At 37.8% G+C, this 19,479-nt stretch overlaps 2 protein-coding genes across 2 annotated transcripts; one reads left to right on the top strand and one right to left on the bottom strand.

Annotated features, from left to right (window-relative positions):
* Nucleotides 1-401: 401 nt before the first annotated feature.
* LOC116181518 (probable medium-chain specific acyl-CoA dehydrogenase, mitochondrial) lies at nucleotides 402-5,714 on the bottom strand. The gene is made up of 7 exons (XM_031501909.1): nucleotides 5,415-5,714; nucleotides 5,275-5,365; nucleotides 4,957-5,225; nucleotides 4,831-4,911; nucleotides 1,239-1,369; nucleotides 941-1,190; nucleotides 402-889 (listed from the first exon to the last, which is right to left on the bottom strand). Exons 1-7 carry the CDS (start codon nucleotides 5,430-5,432, stop codon nucleotides 467-469), a joined length of 1,263 nt encoding a protein of 420 aa, XP_031357769.1. The 5' UTR covers nucleotides 5,433-5,714; the 3' UTR covers nucleotides 402-466.
* A 187-nt stretch (nucleotides 5,715-5,901) lies between these two features.
* LOC116181504 lies at nucleotides 5,902-17,628 on the top strand. Its single transcript, XM_031501884.1, has 10 exons — nucleotides 5,902-6,287; nucleotides 6,334-6,789; nucleotides 8,611-8,806; nucleotides 8,854-8,993; nucleotides 9,047-9,241; nucleotides 9,332-9,473; nucleotides 9,884-10,015; nucleotides 10,067-10,280; nucleotides 16,479-16,724; nucleotides 16,773-17,628. Exons 1-10 carry the CDS (start codon nucleotides 6,030-6,032, stop codon nucleotides 17,524-17,526), a joined length of 2,733 nt encoding a protein of 910 aa, XP_031357744.1. The 5' UTR covers nucleotides 5,902-6,029; the 3' UTR covers nucleotides 17,527-17,628.
* The last annotated feature ends 1,851 nt before the right edge of the window (nucleotides 17,629-19,479 follow it).

Genomic DNA, 19,479 nt, shown 5'->3' with positions numbered 1-19,479 from the left:
AACATTGGTATTTCGTGACCGGAACCGTATATCTACCCCAAATGGAGGGGAAAAGGTGGTGGAGAAACGTTTCTTAGAGGTCTGGTGATAACAGTGTTCTCTTGTTTACGCTCAAATAGATTTCAAAGCAACTACACTCTTTTCCCATTTGTGAAAAATATCATTCCGAAGTCTCTTACATGAAGTACATGTAATACAGCCTTAAGTAGCCTGACCTTCTCCAGTCCAAAAGGTGTCTGAAGGTCCTGGATACGGTAACCTCATTTTCATTTTCGAGATGAATGCCTCTGTAAGTAATTTTAACTTTTAACACTCCAGCATTTACCTCTGCAGGGACGAAACAGTTAAAGACACCGCTTCGCAAAAAGTTAGAATTAGAACCAGAAGGACGAAGAGGAAAGTTCCTATATAAAAAACACATAATTTATTAATATACGTTCGGTAAAAATACGTTTAAAGAGCTGCTCTAATTTGAGCGTTTAGCTAGATCGATGATGTGTCGAGATATGATAATACGCTGGATTTGGGAGGTGCCCTCGTAAATCTGGTATATTTTCGCATCCCGCATCAATTTCTCGACAGGATACTCGGTATTGAAACCGTTCCCTCCAAATATCTGTACGGCATCGCTGGCGTTCTTATTCGCAACGTCGCTTGCGTAACTTTTGGCAATGGCCGCTTCGTACGAGTTACGCTGACCCAGATCGGCAACCCACGCCGCTTTCTGCCATAAGAGTCGCGACGTCTCGACGCCGATAGCCATATCGGCCAACATAAACGCTATCGCTTGATGGCTCGCGATTGGTACGCCGAATGTTTTGCGTTCCAGAGCGTACTTCGATGCCTCGTCCAGTGCACGGTGCGCCAACCCAGTGGCTGCGGCTGCAATCTATAAACTAAGCTTGAGTTCTGCGCGTTTTAAGCAAGTAAAGCGTGTTACCGGCGGACGCGTCTTGTCGAAAGCGCCCATCGCAATTTTAAATCCTTCACCCTCACCCAACAGCACGTTTTCCTTCGGCACGCGAACATCTTCGAACGTTATCCCACGCGTGTCCGACGCCCTCTGTCCCATGTTAATCTCCTTACGACCAGGCGTGACACCGTCCCACTCGCGCTCGACTATGAACCCGGTGAACGCCCTGTTCGCGGGCGTTTTCGGGTCCGGATCCGTGCGTGCCAAGACGAAGTACCTGCGAACACCGCGGTTAGTTGCGTCTTCCCGCCCAGCTAGCTTTTACCAGTTGGCGACACCGGCGCCGGTAATCCACATTTTTTGACCATTTAAAATCCATTCGTCTCCCTTTTTTACGGCTTTGGTCTTGAGACCGTTCACGTCAGAGCCGGCGCCCGATTCGGTGACTGCATACGACTGGAAACGAAGACGTGCTGTAGATTCGTGTTATTGGTTGCTGCCCAAGCCAATGTTTGCAATATTTCCTTCTAGGTAGCAGGTGAATTATGAAGACCAAAAGGCATCCAAGCACAAGTTAATTGAATTGAATAATGAAAACAATTCATACTTTGTGTTTATGTATATAGTTTTTGCACAAAAAATCGTGCATCCTGTATATAATATTCTCTTTCGTCAACCAGTATGTCAAAATGACGGCAGGCCCCTTAATATACTTACACATAATTTTTCCCTATTAATTGTAAATTGTAAAATGAAAATATTACAAGAAAATAATATATATAGGGCGTTTCCGTTTGATAGTTTGCATACATACAAGGTGCACATTTATGCATTTTTGCAAAAAATTTTTTTTAATTCAAAAATATGGTGTACAGGGTGTCTCTCAAAAAGATCCGAATTCTTATTCCGACATACGTTCAGAACACTCCCTAGATACTGTTTCAATATTCAAAAATGCGTTTCTTATTTCCATTTGTATAGGATGTTTCAAATTTCAAAGAAAGAATTTTTTTAATTGAATAATATTGTATACGGGGCGTCTAAAAAAATCAGAATTCTTATTCGAGCATACGCTTAGAAAACTCCCCCGATACTGTTTCAATATTCAAAAATGCGTTTCTTATTTCCATTTGTATAGGATGTTTCAAATTTCAAAGAAAGAATTTTTTTAATTGAATAATATTGTATACGGGGCGTCTAAAAAAATCAGAATTCTTATTCGAGCATACGCTTAGAAAACTCCCCCGATACTGTTTCAATATTCAAAAATGCGTTTCTTATTTCCATTTGTATAGGATGTTTCAAATTTCAAAGAAAGAATTTTTTTAATTGAATAATATTGTATACGGGGCGTCTAAAAAAATCAGAATTCTTATTCGAGCATACGCTTAGAAAACTCCCCCGATACTGTTTCAATATTCAAAAATGCGTTTCTTATTTCCATTTGTATAGGATGTTTCAAATTTCAAAGGAACAATTTTTTTAATTGAATATTGTATACGGGGTGTCTAAAAAAATCAGAATTCTCATTAGGGCATACGCTTATAAAACTCCCTAGATACTATTTCAATATTAAAAAATGCGTTTCCTATTTCCATTTGTATAGCATGTTTCAAATTACAAAGAAACAATTTTTTAACTTGAATATTGTATACGGGGTGTCTAAAAAAATCAGAATTTTTATTCGGACATACGTTTAGAAAACTCCCCCGACACTGTTTCAATATTCAAAAATGCGTTTCCTATTTCCATTTGTATAGGATGTTTGAAATTACAAAGAATCAATTTTTTTAATTGAATATTGTACATGGGGTGTCTAAAAAAATCAGAATTCTTATTCGGGCATACGCTTAGAAAACTCCCCTGATACTGTTTCAATATTCAAAAATGCGTTTTCTTATTCGGGCATACGCTTAGAAAACTCCCCTGATACTGTTTCAATATTCAAAAATGCGTTTCTTATTTCCATTTGTATAGGATGTTGCAAATTTCAAAGAAACAATTTTTTTAATTGAGGAATATCGTATACGGGGTGTCTACAAAATCAGAATTCTTATTCGGGCATACGCTTAAAAAACTCCCATGATACTGATTCAAAATTCAAAAATGCGTTTCTTATTTCCATTTGTACAGGATGTTGCAAATTTCAAAGAAACATTTTTTTAAATTGAAGAATATCGTATACGGGGTGTCTATAAAATCAGAATTCTTATTCGCGCAAACGATTAGAAAAGCCCTCGATACTGTTTCAATATTAAAAAATGCGTTTCATATTTCCATTTATTTGTACAGGATGTTTCAAATTACAAAGAAACATTTTTTTAATTGAATAATATTGTATACGGGGTGTCTAAAAAAACAGAATTCTTATTCGGGCATACGCTTAGAAAACTCCCCCGATACTGCTTTAATTTTCAAAAATACGTTTTTTATTTCCATTTGTATAGGATGTTTCCAATATCAAAGAAACAATTTTTTTAATTGAATATTGTATACGGGGTGTCTAAAAAATCAGTTGTTATTCGAGCATGCAATTAAAAAACTCCCCAGATACTGTTTCAATATTCAAAAATGCGTTTCCTATTTCCATTTGTATAGGATGTTTCAAACTACAAAGAAACAATTTTTTCAATGGAATATTGTATGCGGGGTGTCTAAAAAATCAGAATTCTTATTCGCGCAAACGCTTAGAAAAACCCCCGATACTGTTTCAATATTAAAAAATGCATTTCATATTTCCATTTATTTGTACAGAATGTTTCAAATTACAAAGAAAAAATTTTTTAATTGAATAATATTGTATACGGGGTGTCTAAAAAAACAGAATTCTTATTCGGGCATACGCTTAGAAAACTCCCCCGGTACTGCTTTAATATTCAAAAATACGTTTTTTATTTCCATTTGTATAGGATGTTTTCAATATCAAAGAAACAATTTTTTTAATTGAATATTGTATACGGGGTGTCTAAAAATCAGTTGTTATTCGGGCATACAATTAAAAAACTCCCCAGATACTGTTTCAATATTCAAAAATGCGTTTCCATTTCCATTTGTATAGGATGTTTCAAATTACAAAGAAACAATTTTTTTTTGGAATATTTGTATGCGGGGTGTCTAAAAAAATCAGAATTTTTATTCACGCATACCTTTAGAAAACCCCCATGATACGGTTTTAATATAAAAAAATGCGTTTTTTATTACCATTTGCATAGGATGTTTCAAATATCAAAGAAACAATTTTTTAATTGAATATAATATTGTATACGGATGTGTAAAAAAAAATCAGAATTCTTATTCGGGCAAACGCTCAGAAAACTCCCATGATATTGTTTCAATATTTAAAAATGCGTTTCTTATATTCATTTGTATAGGATGTTTCAAATTACAAAGAAACAATTTTTTTAATTGAATATTGTATACGGGGTGTCTAAAAAAATCAGAATTCCTATTCGGACATAGAAAACTCCCCCGATACTGTTTCAATATTCAAAAATGCGTTTCTTATTTCCATTTGTATAGGATGTTTCAAATTTCAATGAAACAATTTTTTTCATTGAATGATATTGTATACGGGGTGTCTAAAAAAAAATCAGAATTCTTAATTGGGCAAACGCTTAGAAAACTCCCCTGATACTGTTTCAATATTATTTCTCCCAAAATATTTTGATAAATGGCATGGCATACAGGGTGTTTCCAAAAAAGCTGCGAATTCTTGTATGTTTCAATATTCAAAAATGCAATTGTCGTTTCCATTTTTATCAAATTATTCTTGTATACACAAAGTGGCCAAAGATAAATTCTTTTATTCTACGAAAATTTGGGAAATGTAGATTTGTTGAATATGAATTGTATAGTATATACAAGGTGATGTCAAGAATATCACCTTGTATATGCTCTACTAACATGCAAGCGCTTACCACCACTAAAGGTTCCTCAGTCAGTCGTCCCAGATATTTCCGCTTCTGCTCCTCAGTGCCCGCCAGCAGTACCGGCTTTTGCTGCAATTCCGCATCACGTTACGTCACCATTTTGTCCAAACTTACCCCGAGACTCGATGCTTCGATCCCAGCTCCGACACCGGTGCACGCATAGGCAATTTCCTCGGTGATTAAGCAACCGTTAAAGGTCGACTGGCCCATACCGCCGTACTGTGTCGGTATGTGAGAGTTGGACAGACCAAGGGACCACGCTTTTTTCACGAGCGGCCACGGATACTCGCCCGTCTTGTCGTAGTGACTTGCAACCGGTAGCACGTCCTCCCTCGCGAATTTACGTGCCAACGCTTGCACCTCGCGCTGGGTGTCATCCAAAGCTGCACTGTTTAATCTCAAGATTACAAGAAGAGATCGTTCGTATCTTACCGAAGTTGTACCCCCCGGATACATCAGGATTCGGTTGAACAGCTGTTGAAGTTGCACCTCTAAGCAGAGTTGGTGCATTTCGCAAGAGAATCTGCAATTTTATCGTATTACACTATTGCTCTTATCTATCTTAAGTTAACCTTCTTCAAGGTGGACATTTCAAATTGCTGTCTTCCTCTTCACTGATTTAACATTGAATTGAAGGTTTATTTATAAATTTAATGTTGGTGATCTTTAGACCATTGTAGGTTACCTAGATTGTAAATTGGCCTAGTCTAAAAGGCAAAGTGCCGATTTTATTAATTTTTGTTTACACTCAAATTGCAATACTTTATAATGAATGGCAAATGGCATTGTTTATTCACTGAATAAACAATGATAATATGGTTTTATCGTCTCGCACAGGTAAAGAGAGTGATGTGGACTCCCGCCATTTCTCGGTTCCCACGCTTTTATTTGAATGACATTCAAATTTGAATGGGATTTCATCGTTCGTCCTTCCTGCTTTTCATTCTACATTCTCTCCCTGCAAGTAGAATAGAAGCAGGCCTTTGAGAGGTTCCACCCTGTATACTATATACACCTTACTACTGCTTACTACGATACATACATACGTAACGTGTATCACTGATCGCTCCCTAACACTTTACTCTGAATGCAGCCAATTCTTCCGTCAACATTATTTACATAACCTCACTTTTGGATCTCGGTATTATGTTACCAAACTTCATAGAAAAAGTGAAATTATTACAAATATGGAGGAATTCGAAAGGGCTACCGATAATCTTCGCTTATCGGCCGACCACCGTGAGCTATTCAAGACACTGATGACGATACGAAATCACCTGGAGGGCCCCCTGCCCGCCGTCAAAGAATCCATTAAAAAAATCCAAGAGAAAGACTCGCTCAAAGTATTGATTTCGTGCTTACAACAGAAACGACAACCGATCATCAACGTCTCGCTGAGCATACTCGGTCGGTGTTGCATGGAGAGAAATTTCGTTCGAATCTCCGTAAGTTGACGGTCTCTCGCATTTGTGACGAACGTGTCTCTCGTAGGTCAACCGATATAATCTGGTCCATCATCTCAATAGCCTGATTAAGCGGCACGAGGTTAATAGTATTCGGGTGCGTGTCTTCCGCATAATCGGCAACATGTGCCAGCACTGGGATCGGTTCGCCAACACCATAATCGAGAAGGAACCGAGCCTGCACCTTGTCGAACGGATCGTGAACTACCTAAAGACCTCGTCCTCGCCGAATTTGGAGGCGGAAAGTGACAACTCCGAAGATGCCGCCGCGATAATGAGTGCGATTCGCGCTCTCCGCGAGTTGGCCAATAAGGAGACCATAGCACGGTTGATCGATTTGGGCGTGCTGAATGCTGTTGGTGTTGTGCTTGTGCGTTGGACACCATTGTGGATCGAGAGGAAGAGGCAGGTGGATCTGCTGTTGGCCGCCGTGCGATTGATTTACAGCTATTCGAAGTACAATGTTCCGAAGTCCATTTCTGAAGTGAGTATGTTACATTTGCAGGTAGTGGCACGATCATACAAACAATAGACCTATTTTTGCCTAACCTCATTTTTTTAACTGGAACACAACAATTAAAAAATTCAAAAATCTTTTTGATTTAAAATTATTTGAACCATATTTAAAACAGCAATCTTTTTGGATCTTTTTTTAATCACTTGAATCTTTAAACATTCAATATTGGTTCAAAACAATCAGAAAAAGATTTAAAAGATTCAGAAATTTTTCTTTTTTGAATTTTTGTAATCACTCGACTCTCCAAAAATTCAATATTGATTCAAAACGATCAAAAAAGATACAACAAATCGAAAAGTTAAAAATTTTTTTATATTTTTGAACCATATTTTCATTTTTTTGGATCGTTTTTAATTTTTTTAGATCTTTTGAATGTTTTTGAATCACGTAAATATTCAAAAATTCAATATTGATTCACCTGTCCAAAAAGATTAAAAAAATTGAAAAATAAAAAGATTCTTTAAATCATTTGAACCATATTTTAATTTTTTTTAAATCTCTTTGAATCACGAACCTCATTTTTTTAATGGACCGCCCTGTATACTTTTGTTTAAAAAACAGCATGTGAAATTCTTTTCACAAATGTAACGCAACAAATTCAATACTGTTTCAAAACGTCCTAAAAATATTAAAAAAAATTTGATCCATATTTGTAATCTTTTTGGAATCATTTGAGTCTTCAAGAATTCAATATTGATTCAAAACAATCCGAAAAAGATAAAAAAATTGAGAAATTTTTCTTTTTTGAATTTTTTTAATCGCTCGAATCTTCAAAAATTCAATATTGATTCAAAGCGATCAAAAAAAGATACAACAAATCGGAAAGTTAAAAAATATTTTTGATTTTTTGAACCATATTTTCATTTTTTGGGTCGTTTTTGATTCTTTTTGAATCACTTGATTAATTCAAAACGTTCCTAAAGTTTAAAAAAATTGAAAAATTTAAAAATCTTGGTTTTTTTAAATCACTTGAACCATATTTTAATTTTTTTAATCTTTTTTAAATTTTTTGGATGAATCTTTGTTTAATACAATCCCTGATGTTATATTCGAATAGAGAATTTAATATGCTGACATTTCATTAAAATACCATGAAGGGTAGAAAGTGGCCTCGAAAATCCTCAAAATCAGGTGGCCTTTAAATTCTTATGTGTGAAGAGCACTCCTCCCCATTTATTATCTCATTTTTTAAAATGGAACACCTTGTTTATTTTTGTCTGAATAGAGGATATGAAAATTTTGTCAAAGCTATAAAACAAAGCCAATAGTTTGAAAACGACCCAAAAGATTTTGAAAATTCAGAATTTTTTGATTTTTAATGTCATTTGAACCAAATTTTAATTTATTTTAAAACTTTTGTTATCTTTTTGGATCTTTTTTGAATTTGTTTGATCACTTGAATCTTAAAAATTCAATATTATTTCATAGCGCCACAAAGAAGATTGAAAAAAATTCAAATTCAAATTTTTTTCAATTCTTTTTTGAATTTTTTTGAATCATTTCAATCTAGGTTTAATATACCTAATCCCTGGTGTGTTAACAATTTTGAATAGAAACTTTAATATACAATCTTTTTAGATTAAAATATACAGGGTGGTTATTACAAAAATGAGGTTAGGTCTTACAATTTCGGGATCTTTTCATTTTGGAATTATGGAGATTCTCAAAATCTGGGAATTTTGAATCTGTAAAGATTTGGAATCTGTAGGATCTTGGAAGGGCAGAAATACGTCAATTGTTTTAAGCGTCACCATCCGCCATGTTTGGTATGTTAAATGATTCGTTTAGTTGCAAGCCGCCGAAGGTGGAGACGCGATGCTGTGCTTGGGAAAAATGGTGGAGCTATGCCCGACCGTTATTTTACGCATCATTATAAACCTGAAGCACATAACGACATCGAGATCTGACCTACCGATGGGCACGATATCCGAGTGTCTCATCGACAAACTGAAAAACCCCAGCGGTTTTTCGGACGGCTACGAAGGTATCGCCCCGCGACAATCGTGCGGATCTCATCCCTTCCATTTGTAGACAAAGCTTACCGCGAATGTCTCAAGTGTCTGTGTTATTTCATACAGAGCTTGTTGATTCAGGAAAGCGCCCTGGTGAATACGGTAATTGTGGCGTTACTTGCAATTCTGGATAGTTTCGAGAGCATGTCCGACATTATGGTAGGTTGCACGGTGTGGCAACTCTGTATGAAACGTTCGTGTTGTTTTTTTAGTTAAAAAACAGCACACTAATCGTCGCATCTTTGAACGTTTACGTGACGTCCGACAACTTCGCACTGCTCATGCTACAAAATGCCGTAACGGGCATACTTGTGAAGAAATTGGACTTGATATTGGGAGCGAACGCGAGTTATCACGAGGTGCACGAGTGCCATTCGAAAACGTCCGGGCACAACGCGACTACGGACGTAAGTGCGAAGTGTCCCCCTACTACTTACCGCAATGGTAGTAGTAGGGGGATACTCGATAGGTAGTAGGTACTAATTGTGTTTGCGTAGAGCCCTCGAAAGATGGGATGTAGGAGTACGAAGTCGGTGGTCGAGTTAACGTTCGACAGGGCGTCGAGCCCCTACTGCGAATCATTGATCTCGAGTGGAAGTCAAAGTCCGTGGTCCAGTCCGAATATCAGCGAACTGGAAGGTAGGTCGATATCATCGTAACAAACCGCAGCAACGTACGACGGAATTAACGAACGAGCGCGTGTTTTGTTTTTGTTGTACGTTGTGGAAGCCCTGCCAACTTGACGTGACAGGTTTTCTACTGCAAAACCAGCGAAAAAACGGCGAAAGCAGATAAACAGCTTTATTGAGAAACGGACCCTGTTTATCTGTTTACAAGTTGATTTGTTAACTGACGACCTTGAACTTGGCGCCCGCGCTGACGAATGCGGGTTGCTGAAACCTATACATGCGCCCTGTTAGGAATAAGACTTTGCCAGTTTCGCGGTATGTGCTCCATTGGGTCAATTATGCGCCATTCTTTCGCTGCGACACTAACTTGGCCGGGCCAAACGTTATTTAGATAATCAGATAGGTATTCGAATTTTACAGCGACTGAGTCAGATTCTGACGATTATTCTCCTGTGTGTAGCGACGCTGAATGCGAAGTTCAACCGGTCGACGACCTGGACACCCCGCATTCGCCCCATAACGACGAAAGGGACGAACGCTCTAGTCTCGCAGGTAACTTGGAGCGTCTTTTAGGGACCGACTACAATATTGTAAATTGTTCAGGGTCGACGCTGGCCGATACGAGCACTACACTTCTCAAGAAGGAGATGGTTGCCAAAATACTCAATCTTGTACAGTACTTTCAAGCGCTGCGACCCGCGCCTATGGAGTTGATCAGTCCCCCTGATTTTCTTTTAAGGCTACTCATGCTCTGTGCTCCCAGCAACCACGCGTTCCGTGCGGTCGATCCGGTATCTTTGGTTAAAATGATCGCAAGGTAGGTTTTTAAAAAAAGGAGAAGGTAGAGAAAGAAAGAAAGAGAGAAAGAAAGAAAAGAAGAGAGAGAGAGACGTTCAACGATAGCATAGATAGAGTAAATACAATAAGAGTTCCAGGCGCTTATTCATTTGTGGCCACCTTTCACACACCTCATAAGTAGATGGCGATGTAAGCGTGGGGAAAATTAAAGTCACTAAATATAGAAAGTACCGCAATCTATTGGGCTCGTGTGTTAGAGAGAGAACGCATGATTTTTGCCCAAAAATGGCGGAAGTTACCAGATTCTAGTAACTTTAATGTTAGGGATTGTTCCACCTGTTTGGAGATCTGTATATATTTTTATAAAACATGACTATGAAGTTAGGTTATGAAAATTGACAGCTATTCAGATTTTATTTGTCAATTTTTTTTAAGTTGGCAGCAAATTTGCCCAAAAATGGCGGATGATTGCGGTACTTTCTATATCTAGTGACTTTAGGGAAAATTAAGTCACTAAATATAGAAAGTACCGCAATCCATTGGGCTCGTGTGTTAGAGAGAGAACGCATGATTTTTGCCCAAAAATGGCGGAAGTTACCAGATTCTAGTAACTTTAATGTTAGGGATTGTTCCACCTGTTTGGAGATATCTGTATATATTTTTATAAAACATGACAGTACTATGAAGTTAGGTTATAAAAAATTACAGCTATTCAGATTTTATTTGTCAATTTTTTTAAGTTGGTAGCAAATTTGCCCAAAAATGGCGGATGATTGCGGTACTTTCTATATCTAGTGACTTTAGGGAAAATTTTCATTCAGCGCCCCCTGTTATGTAGGACAGATCACTAAATTGGGTATCTGAATTAGCGCGTTTATGAGCCACTCAAACCCTCGGCTTTACGAAATCATTTATAATGTCTGACCTTGAACTGATAAATTTACGTACATTCTCTTTAAATAAATGAAAGAATTTTTCACTTTTCTTTATTGCCCGACCTTTCAAGAGGATACATTGATTGTACTCTGTCATAATTTATTACCTACTTGCAATACTATAAAATGTGCGAAACGAAATCCAATACGCACACAACAATTAAAAGTACCTATAGAAGGTTCATTAAATAATAAATTTGTTGAGGGTTTTGACAAACTTATTGTCCCCATTTAAATTCGAGTACATAAAGATTACCAGATTTGTACCGCCCATTATAGATAAGGTTTATTAATAAATTGATCGTTTGCTCGTTGGAAATTTCAAACCAATTTTTAAACTTCTCGCAGTACCTACTTCCGATACAATTCCAAATAATCTTCATGTCCGATTATTCGCTTCGAACAAAGTCTATTTAGTTTTTTTTTGTAGAAATTAATGTTACGCGTCCGGTCGTACTATTGATATCCATTTTCCAAATTTTGAAACTACATAAACAAAATTTAAATATGACGTTATGAGAAAAAAATCGTGTGAGATCGAATGGACATCAGCGCATTTTTGTGTGGTAGACCAGTTTCTATTAGCCAGTTATATTGCAACATAAAAGTTGCAAAGTAACTTTTTCAAAAGGTAACCGCGTGGTGATTTTTTAGTCTTCTTCTGCAGTTGTAGAAAGATGAGGAGTGTACTAATTGTACTTACCAGGTCGCATAATTAACAATTCTTTAGGGACGGGGCTACATGATGTGGGGTCAGTGACATCCGGGCGCCATCCCCGAGCGTGGTTTACTAAGGTGGTGATTTTTAGTTTTTTCTTATCTTGTTCTGCAGGAAAAACTGAAAAATCACCACGTTAGTAAACCACGTCGGGGATGGCGCCCGGATGTCAGCGACCCCACATCATGTAGCCCCGCCCCTAAAGAATTGTTAATTATGCGGCCCGGTAGGTACAAGGTACACTCCTCATCTTTCTACAAGGGATCTTGTACGGGGTCTCATTTGCTGCCAGCCAGCTAGCCCGCCGGCCAATGTGAGATTAAAAGCCACCGTTTTACAAATAAATGTGCAAAAAATGCGTTAAAAACAGATAAATCACTGTTTGTTGCTAAACAATGGCCTAGAAGGTCCTAAAACTGTCGTCTAACTTCAAATTCAATATGGGCATAGCTTTAGCCATATAATACGCAATGCCAAAAGTTGAGTCGAATCAATTCAAAATTCACAGTGCCCTTTTCGCATCTCGACTAATTTATTATAAACCGAATTGCAAACTTTTTTATTTATGGAAGCATTTAAATGAAATTTGATAGATAGCCACATGAAACAAAGAAAAATCTAACGTTAGTTTCAAAATTTAGGTTTGCGCACGCGCAGTGTCTACTTTCTTATTTATGAAAGCATTGAAATGAAATTCTTCTTATAAACAGAAATTGAAGTAGGACATCAAAATGGATTGCACATATGCAACACTATCTTTCATATTTGTGGCCGGTTTTTGAGGATTTTAACAGAAGTTGCATCTTACAAATGAGAAATGAATGCAAGTGGAAATGCGCTTTTTGTAAATCGTTTACTTTTTTAACTTGTTGTCTTTAGTATTGAGTGGGCGTGGTTTCAGCTAAGGCTGCTCTACCAACCTAACCCACTACACATTTACAAATACCCATGCCCGTACCCGGATTCGAACCAGGGACCCTTAGTAACGTAGTCCAGCTTCAACTCAACTGCGACACACGGGCCGGCTTAAGAATGACGTTATTGTTTGTAAAACATCCAATCACATGTCTTAACAACACTGTTAGCTGACAACAAAGTCAAGTATGCTTTATAATACGGGCCGATAATCATTTTGAAATTAACAATTTTGTGGTTTTCCCTGTATTTCTTACCCGAGCGAAAATTTTGATTTTACCGTATTAAGTTTTAAAGATTAAAAAGAGCACATGCTCAAAAATAAGTTAAAACCAACAACTTTTTTTTAAATGAAAATACATTTTTATTTTCCTTTTGGAATTTTACATAGTGTTTCATGTACAGGGTGTCCCATTTTCGACACTTTTATAGGCGTTATGGGCTCTTTTTGGGTCAGACTTGCAATGGTAAAATCAAAATTTGCACATCTTTGCTTCAGAGATACGGAGATAAATCAAACAATTTTCAATTTTAGAATGACCGTATATATTCTTAGTAAAAACAGAAACAAAAAAATGTTTCTTGAAAATTATTGATAAATAATCTGCCGTTTTCAAAATAAATAATTATACAGTACTATCGGGTGAAAAAGTTATTGGACCTAACTTAATTTTATTTAAATGGCATACCCTGTATATTTCAATCTAAAGATAGCATATTCAATTCTGTTTTTTTAAATATAAAAAAATTCAATATCGATTCAAAAAGGTTCAAAAAAGATTTCTTAAAAATTCAAAAATTCGTTTGTAGTAATTTCTAAATTGTTCAGTGTCAGAAAAAAGGGCGATAGTTCGTAGGAAACAGTTCCTTTTGTTGCGACCTTTAATTAGAATACCATGAATGGGTAAAACGTGTGGTTGCTCCCCCCCCCCCCCTCGCCTTTCCCATTTTCAAAAGTTTTACTTGCCACTAAAGGTATGCGCATGTAAAATGGTATGACTCTATTAGTGTGACGTCAAATTTGAGCGGGAAATTCGAAATGCTGGACTTGGCTGTTTTACTGTAGAAGATGTTGACCCCTATCACCCAATACATTAAGTATAACTTTTAAATAGGTCCTCTTTACGGGCTTATACTGACCTTATGCGCATTAAATAAGCATATCGGCCCTCTTATATCGAAACACTGATTACTTAACTTTAAAAGCAAGTAAACGACCAAGTCTAGCAATTGGGAAAATGTAAACACAAGAACAAGGTCATATCATAATCATTCCATCTTGCCAACCGTAAAGTGTAAATATGGTAGACAATATGGGTTACGTTGCGCTAATAAGCCCCCCAGGTATGATCATGAAATTGATAGAAATGGATAGAGGACACCTTAATTACACGTTATCAGTTAAAAAATTTGCGGAAGAAGCCTTACATTTTCCACAATCTTCATTCAAAGTTCACTTCATTTCGTCGTAAGTGAGGTTATATTACTCCAAATTTCATGATTGTTTTTCAGTTGGTACTGGTGTTCTTAACATTCCTGAGTGCCAACTTTAGTTAGTTTCTTAAGAGGTTATGTTATTTTTCCACGATTTAATTAACTTTAAACAATGATATACAACTTTATACATGTTTTTAATTATACCATAATAGCAGTAAGTAGTTCTCTACATCCTACATTGCTAAGCAGCGATTCATAAGCGTTCCAAGTTAAGCGGTGATCGCTAACGTAGCTGCGATCCATGGAAAATGCGAGAGATGTTCCTTCCCCTCTCGACCGTATTAGGCGGTGGATGCTAAGCGTCGATTCATATGAAACATGCAGGAAGTGCCCGGGTTTCCCCTCTCGGTGATCGATACCAAGAAATTTTTGCCACATGCAACCTTCTCTACGACATCCTTCTTCCCTAATGCATTCAAGTTTAGACTGTATAAGCTTCAAAAAGTGGTGTTATTAAAATGTTAGTCACATGGAAGTGTCGCTTATTTGGTGTTTAAGTCGAACAAAACCTAAAATTGAATTGTATATTATACCTGTTGTACTACTTTTATTACATTCTGTTAATATACACGTTAAATCCAGCATATTTCATTTTAGTAGACGAAGAAGTTAACATAACCTCCTACAAAAATTTACTGTCACCTTTGTTTATTAGTGGAAAAAGAGCTATCACATAAAATTTTTCAGTTTCGCCAACTTAAGAATTACAAAATATACGTAAAATAACACCAGATTTCCAGAAAATGAGGTGAACTTTTAATTAAGATTGTGGAAAATTTAGGCCCTCTTCCGCAAATTTTTTTAATCTAAACGTGTTATTAAGGTGTCCTCTATCCATTTCTATCAATTTCATGATCATACCTGGGGGGCTTATTAGCGTAACGTACCCGACATATGTTTAATTTTTAATTATAACGCAATTAATGGATTTTATTTAACTATTTTTAAAGTTAAGCAATCAGTGTTTCGATATGAGAGGGTCGATATGTTTATTTAATGCGCATAAGGTCAGTATAAGCCCGTAAAGAGGACCTATTTAAAAGTGATCCTTAATGGATAGGGCGATAGGGGTCAATATATATCCGACAATAAAACAGACAAGTCCTGCAATTCGAATTTCGCGGGCTATTATGACGTAACCACTAATAGACTCTATTGGTTGTCGCATGTTAAAAGTTTAGAACCATTCCCGTAAAAGTAGTTCCTGACTGACGGAGAACACGCAAAACAATAGCAGCAGCGCTAAAAAACACAAAAAAAAGTACAACCTTTGCCGATCTACGTTTCATTGCATTGCTGGTTACTGGTTAAATTGTAGAGCATATGTGGTCTGGTAAAAATAAGATGCAAGTTGTCTTCCGTGTTGAAGAATTGAAGAAACAACCCACACAGGAGAGCCTTTATAATTTCAAATTCTAGATATCAAAATTAAAACTTCTCTCCTAATTTTTACGCCTTTTGTTTTGTCATATTTCTTCGAATTAAGCGAATTATCTTTTACACATTGTATAGATAGTGTCATATTTCATAGTAGATTAGATTGTACACTTGCAGTTGAGCGTTGACCATTACAGTAAATGTCGTAAATTGCTCCATTGCTGAAACCAAATAAGTACGTTGGGCGTTTGTTGAACTGTATTTCGGTTGAAATTGTATTTATGTCTTAAAACGTAGAGAAAAATTTTAATGAAACTCTAAAGAGTCTAAAGTGTGAGAGTGAAGGAACTACGTACGTTTTTCTAAACTAGATTTACGAGAACGCATTTCGTAACTAGGCGCTCCTCGACTAAACTAGCGCCATCTCAGAACGAGGGGACCGCTTATCGGCACGCTAATGAACGTACGATTTTCTATTTTTACGGTTAGTTACACCCCTTTAAAAAGCAGATGACAGCATCTACTGAGCGAAAATTAGCAATGTCAGTTTATCCTATTTGTTTGTAACTCTTATTGTATTTCCTCTATGGTGATAGTTATCGAATGCCTTTTGGACTGCATAATGACCCAATCATCGTCTGCAGATCGATTTAGCTCGACAAAAAAATCGATTTTCACCAGCGTTAAGTTCTACCAGAATGCCACTCGCACTACGTAATGAGCCGTTTATCAGCGGATCGATAAAGATTTTCCATCCGAGTTTCTTAATTTACAGGAGACCAGAGTATCTGATTTCGCTAATGCAGTCGAGCTTTTTCCCGACGGTTTACAAAATGACAATGTCCACACACGACTCTTGCTGCACGTGCGACGAATTATACAAGCTGGGCAGAGATATTTTGAAGACGGTCACCGTAACGGTCGAACACAAGTGCGGAAAAGGCGACATTGCGCACCAGCTGTACCGAGGAAACGACGAAGTCAAGCGGCAAATCGTGCCGATTATACCTTTAATCGTTAAGTAAGTGCGCCACGCTCGAAACTCGAAGGCTGACGCGCTTATTTTCAGCAACAACAAAGTGCTGAACCAGCTGATGCGCATTGGCGGCGGTTTGGAGGTGCTGCTGGGCTTGGTTCGGGAAGACTCCGACTTGCAGGCCAGCAGCATTCTCGGCCTGTCCTGTCTGAGCAAGAAGTTGGGCATCGTCAATCCGAAATCGGTAAAGGAGAGCAGCAAGTTCGCCGTTCCGCTTCAGCTGGAGCTGGACAACTACGCGTTGCGGGAGAGCTGCTCGGTCGTCTTCTTCACGTTGGACGACGGAAGCGTCGTGCACGCAGATCGCGAGCTGCTGTGCGAAAGGTCGGTGTACTTTAACCAAATGCTGTCGGGCACCTTTCGGGAGGCTCGCGAGCACGAAATCTGCCTGCACAAGGTCAGCAATAACGGACTGAAGTTTCTGTTCCTACTGATGCGATTGGATCTGGACACCAAAGATGTCTACATGTTCGACGTTAACCTGAAAACGCTATTGGACGTGATTATTTTAACAGACCGTTACTTATTGGAGGATTACTGCGCCTGTTTAACCAATTCCGTGCAGACCTTTAAATTCCAACCCGATTCCATGGCGACCATCTACGACTGGTCGTTGGAATCGCACACCGACATTCTTCGAATTGAGGCGGTTGCGTACGCCTTGGTCGGAAATATGGCGGAGCACGATCGGTATACGATGTTTAGGAGCCTTTTAGACTTGAACCGTACCGAAGATTTGATGAAGGACATTTACGGATTGTTGAGTCGACAATTTAAGATGATATGAACCCGCGTATGCGCCGTAGGTGGTTTAATTTTAGCATTGAAAATGCTTGGCCTGCGTACAGTTAATTGTATAGAATATTTATAATAAATGGTTGCAATTATTCGAGTTGACTGCAGTTTGGCGCCCGAGCAGGATCATCGGGAATGGGTATTTTGGTAGGAATGGTTGGCTACTAAATAGTGTGGATACAGGTACGTCATGGAGAGAGTAGGGAGATTTGTACATATTACAAAAAGTAGAAACAATAATGTATTGTCTTATGCGGGGGGGGGGGGGGTACATGAAGATTGAATTAGTTTTTCTGTACCATGAGAGTGCTAGGGGTTTCTTTGCCAAGGATACTCGGCCCCCTTGGTACTATATTTTCCTCAAAAATGGTTAGCTAATTAGTCGCGCGGTTGCCAGTTCTCAAGAATGTGTGCAACATCGTCAGTCCTATATACAGGGTTAGAACCTCTCAGTGTTGCCACTCATACGGCAATTTGCGAAAGTCCTGAGGCAGAGCGCGTGTGTAGGAGGACGTTACCGTGCTGCTCCCCCCCTACTTATATATCAATTGGATTACCTTTTCCCAAAGATTACCATGAGAATGAATAGAGCAGAAATTGTCGAGCCTTCCTTTGCTGGGGGCATTCCAGACCCCTAATTTCTGTGGTGAGTGTGTGGGGAGGGGGGGGGGGGTACTACTTAAACATTATTACTAGCACTATAGGTAATAGGGAAAGAATTATTGAGTCTGTTTAGAACTGGATTACGTACTTATCACTGAACTGAACTGGAGTTAACGGATGAAGGGGGGGGGGGGGTAACGGTCCCTTTAAGTTCTTTTTAAATAACTCGTAAACGATGGGGTTCTGTTACTTCATCAGACAGAGCAGATACTGAAGCAGGCACCCGTTTACTTAAGGTGTAAGTTATTTCTGGGGTCGATTTGTTATTATCTTAGTTCTCTATTTTCGCCGCTAGAGGCTATCCGAGTGTTTATAGGTTTCATTGATCCTACTTCATTCTTTCGCCGCTAGAGGTTGTGATCTTTTATTTTCTGACCAGAATCACGCCATTTTTTTCTTCGACTTTCGTCATGCCTGTTTAAAAGGGTTCTTAATGGCGAAGTTATTCTCTTACTGTAGATATTTCGCTGACGCTTTTTGCGTAAATGTTTTACAAGTTCTAAGGTCATTTACTTTATGTATCAAAATTTGACTTTGAATAATAATTTTTTAGGCTTCTTTCTTCTGGTTTACTCCTTTCTTAGTTATTGTGCGTCGAGATCCTTTGTGGAAACCGCAGAATTTTGGATTGTTCAATATTGCGCAAGGAAAGTCCCATTGGAAAATTCCACCAAGCCAATCATGTGATTCTATCTACATTGCCTGGTGACTCACTTACATGGAAGTTGTTTACACCATTATTCCTGGAAGTATTAACGAAACCTTTTGGAGATTATCGCTTCGATATTTTTGATTTTAGGTAGGTACATTTGGTCGTTTCTGAAACCTGATTTTGTAGACGATTACTTTTGTTACTTCTGTTTCGTTCCATTGTATCCTTCAGATTAATTTGTTATACAAGATATTTAGTTGCCGTTAATAACACAGATCGCCAAATATAAAAATTCATATACTATATCGAACAGCGAAAGATTTATTTGCAATTAAGGAAAAACCAGAATGACATCACAAAACGGAAGGAAACTTTCAGGTCCGAAGAGATCGTGGCAACCGCGCTGACTTTCCACAATATGTTTCTTTGATATCGCTTGTTATGACTAGACATATCTTCGTTCATGTTCGCAATGAAGCGGTATATACGTACATTTTCCTATGCTGAACAATACTAATTCGAGAAAATACTTGTTTAATTCTAAAGCAGCTACTTTGGCATTATCATCTTGTTCGCTTCGTCTCCGTTGTCAACTCAGTGGCGTATTTACGAGGGGGGATGAAGGGGATA

Source organism: Photinus pyralis, unplaced genomic scaffold (assembly GCF_008802855.1).
Source record: "Photinus pyralis isolate 1611_PpyrPB1 unplaced genomic scaffold, Ppyr1.3 Ppyr1.4_LG9, whole genome shotgun sequence".
Lineage (NCBI taxonomy): Eukaryota > Metazoa > Arthropoda > Insecta > Coleoptera > Lampyridae > Photinus > Photinus pyralis.
This window is presented reverse-complemented; position numbering and strand designations above follow the sequence as displayed.

Excerpts from the sequence above, each read along its gene's own strand:
- LOC116181518 (XM_031501909.1), bottom strand. Across the intron at positions 5,226-5,274 it reads ATCCGGGGGGTACAACTTCG|CTTTGGATGACACCCAGCGC; the intron begins GTAAGATACGAA and ends TAAACAGTGCAG. Across the intron at positions 890-940 it reads TCGACAAGACGCGTCCGCCG|ATTGCAGCCGCAGCCACTGG; the intron begins GTAACACGCTTT and ends CTTAGTTTATAG.
- LOC116181504 (XM_031501884.1), top strand. The coding sequence starts at position 6,030 with ATGGAGGAATTCGAAAGGGCTACCGATAATCTTCGCTTATCGGCCGAC. Across the intron at positions 8,807-8,853 it reads TTTTTCGGACGGCTACGAAG|ACAAAGCTTACCGCGAATGT; the intron begins GTATCGCCCCGC and ends TTCCATTTGTAG. Across the intron at positions 9,474-9,883 it reads GAATATCAGCGAACTGGAAG|CGACTGAGTCAGATTCTGAC; the intron begins GTAGGTCGATAT and ends CGAATTTTACAG.